The sequence below is a fragment of the Hyperolius riggenbachi genome, chromosome 3, assembly GCF_040937935.1.
Source record: "Hyperolius riggenbachi isolate aHypRig1 chromosome 3, aHypRig1.pri, whole genome shotgun sequence".
In the NCBI taxonomy this organism is placed as follows: Eukaryota; Metazoa; Chordata; class Amphibia; order Anura; family Hyperoliidae; genus Hyperolius; species Hyperolius riggenbachi.
The window spans coordinates 299,368,405-299,380,904 of NC_090648.1; the positions used below are offsets into that span (position 1 = coordinate 299,368,405).

Here is a 12,500-nt window from a genome sequence, read left to right on the forward strand (position 1 = left end):
CTTGCTGGCCTATACTGGGGTAGCAGCTATACCAGGCTACCTATACTGGGGGCATCTACACCAGGCTACATATACTGGGGCACTACCTATAGCTGGCTACTTATACTGGGGAAACCTATACCTGGCTACCTATACTGGTGGCATCTATAACTGGCTAGGGGACAAGCTGAGACATAAGGGAACAAGAGGAAACACAGGGGGCAAAGAGGCACAGGGAGAACAGAGGTGGACAAAAGAGGCATAGGGAGAAAAGAGATGATGGGAATTTAAGGTCACACAGAGGGACACAAAAGAGGCACAAGCTGAGGTGAGACAGAGGGCGACAAAAGAGGCACAGGAAGAAAAAGAGGGGGGGGGGGGCAAAAGAGAATGGACAAAGGATAAGAACGGACCTACAAGTCCCTATCTCATTTGTTAATTGGGGACTACCTGTATTTTGCTAGTATTTTGCCCACCTAATGACCAATCATCAATCATTAAGTACAATATTGTTGGAGCATGTGTATGTATATTTACAGATGGGGTGACAGACATGGACTTATTGCTTCTCTCCCACTCCCCAGAGCAATTGTCCAACAGTCATATATAGATATATATATACAGCTCTACATTTAGTCAGCACACTGTGCACATCATGACAGTTACTGATTGGATTTTTGCTCTACCAACCACTAAACTATTGCTAAGATGTGCAGAACAGCCTGAACGACACTACTTTCCCTTTCCAGCTGCCTTACATTGCTGCTTTCCTCTGAAGTCTATGAATAAGTTTGCCCTGACCGAGCAATAATGTGATAAAAAAAAAATGTATGTAAGCAAATAGTTTTATCCATACTATACAATGCACACATTATTTTGAAACCATGTATGGTTTGGTGCATGGTTTTCAAGAGTGAGATTTCACTGATAGTTGAAGACCAACAAGTAATCTACATTACTCCATATTCATCTGAAGAGCAACAACAACAAAAAAGATTAATAAAAAAAAAATAATCTGTGTGCCTGAACAATACCACCTGTGGCACAAGGCATGTAGTCGAACACTGTCCATCTTACAGAGAAACAATAAGGCATTTATTGGCATGCTCAACATTTGACATGTAAAGCATGTCAACTGGGACACAGAGAGGACTGACATTAATGCATGAATAGGAGATCACATTTTCTCCATTGTGCTACATATCTCAGAGAGATGAAACACTTAATTTCTGTTTGCCTTTCCCTGGGGTAATATATTAGGATACAAACAGGCCACATTCTGAGTAATAAAATATTGTGTATAATGAAATTCTACATTGCCTGGATAAAGCACACACGTATAGCAAAAAGGAATGGTCACCAGCAGTGATACTTTTACAAAATCGGTTTTCAGCTAATTTCATTGCTGATATTTTTATTATGTAGTAAAAATTTATTTTAGAGGGTTGTGGAACCTGAAATTAAGTATCAGATGAGCATGATACACAACTACAGCTCTCTATAATGGATCACTGTAGCACTTGCATGGGCCATAAACCAAGCCCTGGACTTGAAAGGAATCTACATTTCTGATCAATGATATATTTTAGTTCCAAACAAGTCTGCTTGCATTTTATTGGGTGGGGGGGAGGGGTGTTTTTATAAATCAGCTTTGAACTGTACAGCTAGACATGACTTTTTAAACATACAAAATTATTCAGATTGGTCTTTCTTGCAACCATAGCAATAGTGTTCTATATAGTTTACAAAGAACTCCCAAATTTGTACCTTTCTGTTGGTATGATTGATAAGTTCATTAAAAAAAAGTTTTTTTTTACTGTGAAGGTTTTCTCTTCCCGTTTAATCAATATGTAGGCTGACTGCCTAGTGCATATGAGTCCATATTCACTTGAGATTAATAAAAATTCCAGTGAAAAATAACATATTGTCCTATTATCAGGAGTGAATTCTTCAGCATGCTGATTTGAAACCGGAAATATTGGTTCCGCTGTCACGTGTGCCATTAAATACCAATGTGCACATGTCCTATCCTATGCACGTAGATTCAGCAAGAAGTTACTTGGAACAAAAGACTTGATGGAAAAGCCATCATACACGAAAGCATGCTGATCTGGTGCTTCCAGTCCTTTGAACACTATTTGGAATACTGATTGGAGCAATCAAGTGCCTGAAAGGATAGCCATGGATTGCCTTGTATATGTTACGGCCAGAACCCGAAGTGTGGCCACTTCGCGTTCTGGCCATCCACTTCGGGTTCTGGCCGGCCAATGTGCGAAGTGGCCACAGCGCAGCGGGCAATCTAAGAAATGAAATGATGACACTAAGTTACAATGTATTTTACGGCCGTCTCGCTGCGGCGAAATGTATTAGAAGTTGGTTAATTGAATGAAATATAGCCGGCGGCTATGTAATAGATCAGTGCTGTCCAACTTCACAGGCATGGAGGGCCATTTTTTTTTCAGACCCCATGGTGGAGGGCCGAAGGTTCTTGCTAAAGCCGCAAGTGACAGGTGCCCCCCCAGTTAGAGAGTGACAGGTGCCCCCCCAGTTAGATAGTGACAGGTGCCCCCCAGTTAGATAGTGACAGGTGCCCCCCAGTTAGATAGTGACAGGTGCCCCCCAGTTAGTGACAGGTGCCCCCCAGTTAGTGACAGGTGCCCCCCAGTTATAGAGCGACAGGTGCCCCCCAGTAAGAGAGTGACAGGTGCCCCCCCAGTTAGAGAGTGACAGGTGCCCCTCCAGTTAGATAGTGACAGGTGCCCCCCAGTTAGATAGTGACAGGTGCCCCACAGTTAGAGAGCGACAGGTGCCCCACAGTTAGAGAGCGACAGGTGCCCCCCAGTAAGAGAGTGACAGGTGCCCCCCAGTTAGAGAGTGTCAGGTGCCCCCCCAGTTAGAGAGTGACAGGTGCCCCCCAAGTTAGATAGTGACAGGTGCCCCCCAGTTAGAGAGTGACAGGTGCCCCCCAGTTAGAGAGTGACAGGTGCCCCCCAGTTAGAGAGTGACAGGTGCCCCCCAGTTAGAGAGCGACAGGTGCCCCCCAGTAAGAGAGTGACAGGTGCCCCCCAGTAAGAGAGTGACAGGTGCCCCCCAGTTAGAGAGTGACAGGTGCCCCCCCCAGTTAGAGAGTGACAGGTGCCCCCCAAGTTAGTGTGACAGGTGTCCCCCCAGTTAGAGAGTGACAGGTGCCCCCCTGTTTGAGAGTGACAGGTGCCCCCCAGTTAGATAGTGACAGGTGCCCCCCAGTTAGTGACAGGTGCCCCCCAGTTATAGAGCGACAGGTGCCCCCCAGTAAGAGAGTGACAGGTGCCCCCCCAGTTAGAGAGTGACAGGTGCCCCTCCAGTTAGATAGTGACAGGTGCCCCCCAGTTAGATAGTGACAGGTGCCCCACAGTTAGAGAGCGACAGGTGCCCCACAGTTAGAGAGCGACAGGTGCCCCCCAGTAAGAGAGTGACAGGTGCCCCCCAGTTAGAGAGTGTCAGGTGCCCCCCCAGTTAGAGAGTGACAGGTGCCCCCCAAGTTAGATAGTGACAGGTGCCCCCCAGTTAGAGAGTGACAGGTGCCCCCCAGTTAGAGAGTGACAGGTGCCCCCCAGTTAGAGAGTGACAGGTGCCCCCCAGTTAGAGAGCGACAGGTGCCCCCCAGTAAGAGAGTGACAGGTGCCCCCCAGTTAGAGAGTGACAGGTGCCCCCCCCAGTTAGAGAGTGACAGGTGCCCCCCAAGTTAGTGTGACAGGTGTCCCCCCAGTTAGAGAGTGACAGGTGCCCCCCTGTTTGAGAGTGACAGGTGCCCCCCAGTTAGATAGTGACAGGTGCCCCCCAGTTAGATAGTGACAGGTGCCCCCCCCCAGTTAGAGAGTGACAGGTGCCCCCCAGTTAGAGAGTGACAGGTACCCCCCAGTTAGAGAGTGACAGGTGCCCCCCCAGTTAGAGAGTGACAGGTGCCCACCAGTTAGAGAGTGACAGGTGCCCCCCAAGTTAGAGAGTGACAGGTGCCCTCCAAGTTAGATAGGTGTCCGCGTTACCTCATTGCAGCGCTGCCCGCCAATGCCTTCTCCTCTGTCCCCGCTGGGCTAGCGCTGCCTCACAGCTCAGACCTCACAGATCGCGGCGACTGAAACAAGCAGAGCACCCGCATAACGCCCGCGCGGCAGAACGTCACATGCGGAAGTGACTGATTTCACTTCCGCATGTGACGTACTCCGTGCGGGTAATATGCGCACTCTGTTTGCCTCAGTCGCTGCGATCTGTGAGGTCTGAGCTGTGAGGCAGCGGGGCCACAGGAGAGGCCACACAAGAGGGAGCAGGCATGGCGCCCATAGCGCACGCCATGCTTGCATCCCGGGGAGAGGAGCGGGCTGCAACAGGAGGCCTGGCGGGCCGGATGCGGCCCGTGGGCCACCAGTTTGACAGCGCTGTAATAGATGAAGCCGCCGGCTTTCGCACTGCCTCCTCTCCTCCTCCCCCCCACCTCTCTCCTCTCCCTGCCTCCTATACAATACGGAGCAGCCGGGGACATGCATGTCCTGGAGAGACGTTCGTCGCGGCAGGGGAAGCAGAGCGGGGAGGCTGCAGACATTGCTTCTGCCAGCACCCGCTCTGCAGGAACGGCAGGATTCCCCTGCCATGACGAATGACTCTCCGGGACACGCGTGTCCCTGCCGGCTGCTCCGTATTGTAAAGGAGGCAGGGCGAGGAGAGAGACGGGGGGGAGGAGGAGAGGAGGCAGTGCGAAAGCCGGCGGCTTCATCTATTACATACCCGCCGGCTATATTTCATTCAATTAACCAACTTCTAATACATTTAGCCGCAGCGAGATAGCCGTAAAATACATTGTAACTTAGTATAATCATTTAATTTCTTACATTGGCCGCTGCGGCCACTTCGCACATTGGCCGGCCAGAACCAGAAGTGGCTGGCCAGAACGCGAAGTGGCCACACTTCGGGTTCTGGCCGTAACATATATACTAGCCCAAAGGTGATCTCCCTGTGTTACATCTCTGTGTTTACAAAATGGGGTGGTTGACACTTTCGAGATATTCCCGATTACCACATTTTCTAAGCTGACTCTGAGGTAATTAACTGTGCATTGAAGACTTATTTAAAAATCTTTGTGATGTATATAGTTAAACAGCCTTAAAGTGTACCCGAGGCGGCATGTGACAGATGGAGATAAACATGTGTATGTACAATGCAAAGCATATTAATAACAGGCTGTTTTACTTGCTTTATTTTGCTGTTTGAAAGTTATTTTTTTAGACATGAAGTGACAGCTTCTGTCTTGTCGGTAGCTTGTGGGGAATATAGTAAACATCACGGATAAGAAATTTACAGCCATAAAAGTTTTCCTAGCAGAATACAACTTCTGAAAGCAGAAGGAGATAGTAAAAGGTCAATAGTTGTATTTTTACTTTGTGACACTTAATAGGCTGCCACTGAGCAGAGGCAACAAAACATAAATTCGACTTTGTAAATGTTCAAATATAAAATAAAACCATGGGATATCACAAAGGCTCATTTTTAGGAGTAGGAGGATAAATACAATTGTTTATATCATTAGTTTATTTTCCCCTCGGGTTCACTTTAAAGTCAACTTTGAATATTTTTGGTATAGGATATATAAGAAAGTATTTGGACGGAGAAGGTCGGTGTTGCCAACACTCAGTAATGATTGCTGGCTATCATTTTTCTAGTGCAGATCATAAAATGAAACAAAGAGCTTCATTGGCTGTCATGTATAATTTAGTCACCTTTCTGGAAAATGCTCTTTCAGAGCTCTTGGGTTATTTACTAAATCAAACAATGTATAAATCAGCCTACCTTAAAGTAACCATGTGCATTGTTTCTTTGTCCAACCCACAATGTTGTACCAGATGGAATATCCATGAATGGTTTCTCAACAATTCTTTCATAAATTCTGTTAAACAGAATACATGTTAAATCATTAGTTACACTGAGCCAGTTATTCTCCACATGCTGAAGGCAATAAGAACAATTTATAAAACCACAAAAAAATGATAATTCCCTGGGGACTATTCCCATTAGTCATGCTTGTCACCAGCTCCCCAGCAATTGATAAGCTGGCTTCTTATGTATTGGTTCTGTTGGATGGTCACCCTGTTAACTGCCCCCCACCCCCCATGCTTGTTTTCTCTATGCAGCTTATAGGTATACATTAAAGTTCTTTGTAAGGATGGTGTATACTTGTCCCTTACTTATTGCAATCCACATGTAGAACCAGATGGGATGCACTGATTGCCAAGGAAAATCTATGCCATTTGTCATCTGCCAGAATGTAGGGAAAAACTTCAGTCTGGGATCGATGACTCCCTGTGCGGTAGTGCAATCTGACTTCATTTCGATGGCCACTACTTTCTAGCTCCAGATACCTGCATAGAAAAAGAATAAAAGGTTAAATAAAAATGATAAGAAAATACTGCACACAATAAATAGCATATTGGTTAATGTACATTGCTATGACATTACCAAATCCTAAACCCTGGTCAAAGCAAACCGTTAATCACAAGATGCATCTGTCACTTTCCCTGATATCTGCAGATTATCATCATTACTGATTTTATAGCATTTTCATCTTCCATAGCACTGCACAATATACAGTAATTTCCATAAGAGTGCACACGGCAAAAAAGGCATAACATTATATAAGTATGACAGCCCAAAGTGTTCTACAATACAAAGCCATTTCTAGAAACAATATTGGAGGGAGTCATGCCCTTTTGAGCTTACAATATAAGAAATGAGTTAAAAAAAACAAAAAACCTCTTAACATGCAAATTCCCACTGACTCAGAAAGAAAAACTAAAAAAATAATAAAGACACTATAAGGAACACTTTACTCCTTAACCTCCTTAGCGGTAACCCCGTGCTAGACACGGGGTAAGCCGCCGGAGGGTGCCGCTCAGGCCCTGCTGGGCCGATTTAAATAATTTTTTTTTGCTGGACGCAGCTAGCACTTTGCTAGCTGCGCCAGCACCCCGATCGCCGCCGCCGCGCGCCCGATCGCCGCTATCCGGTGCGGCGCGCGGCCCCCCCCCAGACCCCGTGCGCTGCCTGGCCAATCAGTGCCAGGCAGCGCCGAGGGGTGGCCCGGGACTCCCAATGACGTCCCGACGTCAGTGACCCGACGTCAGTGACGTCGGTGACGTCATCCCGCCCCGTCGCCATGGTGACGGGGGAAGCCCTCCAGGAAATCCCGTTCTTTGAACGGGATTTCCTGATCGGAGATCGCCGAAGGCGATCGAAGAGGGCGGGGGGATGCCGCTGAGCAGCGGCTATCATGTAGCGAGCCCTCGGCTCGCTACATGATTTAAAAAAAAAAAAAAACTGCTGCGCTTCCCCCTGGCGGTATTTTTCATACCGCCAAGGGGGTTAAACATGTATTCAAATAAAACAAACTGTATACACAGAATGTTAAAACTGGTAACAGCTACAGCCTATTTTCATCCCTGAATGGACTGATGGATTCTTTCTACAAACGAAGAAGTGATGAGAAACTGGGGCCCTTGTTCAATTCACCTTTTCTCCTAAGTTTTCTCCTAGGAGAAAATGTTCACCTTCCCTTTAAAATAACTTTTCAACACTTTTCACTTGTTTGTTGGTACATCTTCAGTTGCAAAGTACTATTAAAATTATTTTGAGTGTTTCCTTGCTTGCTGGTGGCTTAAAGGGCTTTTATTGAAAATGTGTGAAAATATCCCCTCGGAGAAAACTCATGAGAAAAAGTGAATTGCATTTGAGCCTTTTTATCTTTTGACTGAGTAATACTATTAACAAGTCATTAAGCTATGCACATGTGAGCAATGACTGCTGCCCATATAGATTGGGACATAATCCCTAGGGTAAAAGTTCCATGCATGAGCTCATACAAATGAATCTCTCCACTACAACAAGTGACTAATTCAGTTGGTATGGGGAGGGGAGGGGATGACTGCACAGCGTGTAATAAAGCAGCTTTTAGCAGGCGGGGTAAGGAGGAAAACAATGGCCTCAATTGACTAAGCTTTATCAAACACTTTATCAAACGTTTTGATATTTTACCTCATTGGTAAAATCTAATTTTGAATTAAGGTGTTATATATTTATCAAATGTTTTATCGATAAAACGTTCAATAAATCTATAACACTTTAATGAATTCAAAATTTACCAATGAGGTAAATTATCAAACGTTTGATAAAGCTTAGTGAATTGAGGCCTATGTGCTTAGCCTATGTTGTAACTTAAAGATCTGCTATGCCTATAAGTAACCTCGGGAAGCACCTTTACACAAGCAAGAATCTTGGCCGAGATGTCCCCAAGTTACTTCCTCGGCTAAGTTCAGTTTAGCGTGTCTGCAGTTTAATGTTACAAGAGCAAGTCAACAGACTAAAGGTGCGTACACACATGCGACTATAGTCGTTTGAAACGATCGTTCCCCGATCGTTTCAAACGACGATCGTTTAAAAAAAAAAGCAGCCAACGACCATTAAGTCTAACGACGGACAAGCTAGATCACTAAAAACGAACGATCTAGCTTGGCGGATTTTTTCCAACGACGATCGTTTGCACTGCAAAAGTAGTACATCGTTGGAAACGGTCGTTCGTACTAGGCTTGACATGCGCATTTCACTATTTCTCCATGGAACTTTTCATTTTTACCCAAGCGCAATAGTTGCTTTCTGTGATGTAACATTCGTTCTAACGATCAGATCGTTACACACTTTCAAAAACTAACTTTACTTAGGTCGTTCTTTCATCAATTAAAAGTTCGTTCGTCGTTCACAACGAACGATCGTTGTCGCATGTGTGTACGTAGCTTAAGTGGATGATAACTCTAAAATACTTTTCTCTTCTAGGGTGTTAATTAGGTTTTCATTATATTTATGCCAAGTACCGCACAAATTTGCCTTTGTAAAGCGTGAAAAGTTTTCTACATAAGGCTCATACACACATCAGACTATAGTCTTTGGAAAATGAAAGATCACAGACCAATCTTACCACCCTTCATGTAGTATGAGAGCCTCACTCTACACAGTCTTTTCTATGGAGCTGAACTCCACATCAGAAAAAAATCTTTGCAAGATGATGCACACATGATGCTGTACAGACACAAAAGATCAGTATCTGCAAAAGATCTGTTCCTGCCAAAAATCCATTCCTGCAAATTGCAATGATAGTCTATGAGATCTGCAGATCATCATACACACATGATTTAACTGACATTCATCTGCAGATCAAGCAATCATCTGCAGATCTGAAAATCCATCCTGGTGGATCTGATCTGCAGATGAATGTCAGTTAAATCATGTGTGTATGATGATCTGCAGATCTCATAGACTATCATTGCAATTTGCAGGAATGGATTTTTGGCAGGAACAGATCTTTTGCAGATACTGATCTTTTGTGTCTGTACAGCATCTGTGTGTGCAGCATCTTGCAAAGATTTTTTTCTGATGTGGAGTTCAGCTCCATAGAAAAGACTGTGTAGAGTGAGGCTCTCATACTACATGAAGGGTGGTAAGATTGGTCTGTGATCTTTCATTTTCAAAAGACTATGGTCTGATGTGTGTATGTGGCCTTAGACCAAGACATGATGGCCATGGAAAATGATGACTGGGTTCCTGTGGCCACCAGTGTCATTTCCAAGTTTTACACCTATGTAAAGGCTCATACACACATCAGACTATAGTCTTTGGAAAATGAAAGATCACAGACCAATCTTACCACCCTTCATGTAGTATGAGAGCCATACCTACACAGTATATTCTATGGAGCTCAACTCCCCATCAGACAGACATCTTTGCAAGATGCTGCACACACAGATGCTGTACAGACACAAAAGATCAGTATCTGCAAAAGATCTGTTCCTGCCAAAGATCCGTTCCTGCAAATTGCATTCATAGTCTATGACAGGGGTAGGGAACCTTGGCTCTCCAGCTGTGATACAACTACAAATCCCAGCATGCATTTGCCTTTATTAATCATGACTTTGGCTGTCAGACTCCTGCAATGCATTGTGGGACTTGTAGTTCCTTAACAGCTGGAGAGCCAAGGTTCCCTACCCCTGATCTATGAGATCTGCAGATCATCATACACACCTTGTTTAACTGACATTCCTCTGCAGATCAGACAATCATCTGCAGATCTGAAAATCCATCCTGGTGGATCTGATCTGCAGATGAATGTCTGTTAAACAAGGTGTGTATGATGATCTGCAGATATCATAGACTATGAATGCATTTTGCAGGAACGGATCTTTTACAGGAACAGATCTTTTGCAGATACTGATCTTTTGAATGTCTACAGCATCTTTGTGTGCAGCATCTTGCAAAGATTTCTGTCTGATGGGGAGTTCAGCTCCATAGAAAAGACTGTGTAGGTATGGCTCTCATACTACATGGAAGGGGGTAAAATTGGTCTAAGAGCTTTCATTTTCCAAAGACTATGGTCTGATGTGTGTATGAGCCTTAAGTGGTGTACAGGTGCTCTATAACATCCAAGCAATCACATGGGGGAATATTAACTAAACAAACGGTAATCAGAATAACTTGCAGAAGACTTTTGATGTGTAGAGTGTAATGTGTTGCATGTAATGCATTATGTCCTACTTATCAAGTGCTAAGGGCTCATTCACACTATGTGCTGCGCTGTAAGTTGACGCAACGCACATAGTGTACGATTTACATGGCAACATGAAAGTCCATAGACTTTCATGTTACCATTCACACTACAGGTGTGCGTTTCCATGCATTACGATGTAACGCTTCTGGGGACATAAAATTGCACAGCGCACACGTTTCCCGACGGGTACGGCTGCCGGCGTCTGCGCTCTAGCGCTCCCCAACGTGCATTCCGTGCGTTGACCGTGCGATGGCAATGCAAGCACGAAATCATATTCGAGCTTGCGTTGTTTAGAGTTAAAGTGGACTTGAACTCAGAACGTGTCCTCTGCTCTAAAAGATATGCAACAGCATAATAACCTTTAAACAAAAAACATTTCTTTGTTACAGCTGATCCTAAAATAAATCAGCACCGTTTCTACTTCCTGCTTTCATTGAAGCAGACATACTGTTAACACCATGTGCTTTCAAATGAGCTTATCTGCCATCTCTGCCATGGCAGTCATGTGACACAGAGGGGAGATCAAATTACAACTTGTGATTAGGCACAAATGAGGGGGAATTAAAAAAACTAAACTCTCTAAATACATACAGGGTGCATTTCTCTTTGTTTTCCTTCTGTCCTATGCAATAGTTCAGGTCCACTTTAACCTCCTTAGCGGTAATCCCGGTCAGGCTCGGGACGGAAAGTCACAGAACAGGGTGGTAATCCGGTGCCTGAGTAAGTTTTACGCAGGAGCTTCTGCAGACCTCTCTGAGGTACATTTTTCTTCTTGTTTTTAGGGTCTAAAAGCTTATGAAAAAAATTGCACGGCTTTTTAGACCCTAAGAGCTCGATTCACCAAGACTTATCGAATCAATTACCGACAGCTCGGTAAAATACCAAACTCGATAAGTTGATTTCAGGATTCATCAAAGTTATCTACAGCTGTTAGCGAGCATTCGGTATTCATTCACTAATGATGCGATAAAACGGAAGAAAGTGCAATTCATGAAAATGAAAGTGGGCGTTGTTTAGCGTTAAATTTAGGATTAGTTATCTCCTTCACTGCTCTGTCGTTATTCCTGTCAGATCATTGCTGACAGAGAAGATGGAGCCATTTGAAGTGGTTATGCATTAGAGAGAGTGATTCAAAGGCGCAGAAGGGCAGGAATAAGGTCTAGAACCATATCAATTTGCAAGAGAATGGATATATTTGCTATACCAGGACATCTGCATTTCTTTTGAATCATCTTGTAAGAGAACACAGGCAGTGCCAGGGTTAACTAAATTGCTAGCGGCATTACATTTTTTTCAGAAAAGGCTCCTATCAAGCCGTAAATGGTGAAATTGTGGGATTGTCCCAAGCCACTTCCAGAATCCTGGTCCAGGTGTTAAGCCCTATTTGGAATGTTGCTACTTGGTGTTCAAAGGACTGCCTTTTTACCCACAATTCCATAGGAATCTTATGGCCTTGTGTTAAATTACCGCTGTAAAATGGAAATATCGACACGGTATCGAATGCTTACCACATTGTTATCAATATTTTATCGAAGTCACACCGAATGCGGAAAAACCTTGATGAATACAACTAGAAATCGATTGAATTCGGTAATTTAACGAACTGGAAAAAGTTATCGCAAAGGCAATGAATCCAGGCCTAAATCTGGAAATAATCATAATGCCTGGGAGGTTAAAGCATGTCATTCTGCTTACCATAGCTCAGTAAATAAACCCAATGGTTCCCAGAGCTGAAAGAAAACAGAGCTTGGAAACCTGCAAAACTGACCACATTTTGTTCTGGAGAAAAGGCTGTTCTGTTAGTCTATGGTTTAATTAGTCAGGGGGTTGTAGTGCTAAAACACAGCTATGCCACAATTTAATGGGGGTATTATTTGTTCCATTACAATAAAACTGCAGGAAG

The 12,500-nt window shown here is 44.3% G+C and overlaps 1 protein-coding gene across 2 annotated transcripts in view; it reads right to left on the reverse strand.

Moving 5' to 3' along the window:
* Positions 1-12,500, reverse strand: part of LOC137563722 (protein kinase C-binding protein NELL2) — a 391,218-nt gene that overhangs the window by 210,684 nt on the left and 168,034 nt on the right. For both annotated transcript variants that reach the window (XM_068276574.1, XM_068276575.1), the window contains exons 4-5: positions 6,195-6,368; positions 5,800-5,896 (exon numbers count right to left, since the gene is read on the reverse strand). In XM_068276574.1, coding sequence (XP_068132675.1) covers positions 5,800-5,896; positions 6,195-6,368 — 271 coding nt within the window. The remainder of the gene's footprint in view (positions 1-5,799; positions 5,897-6,194; positions 6,369-12,500) is intronic.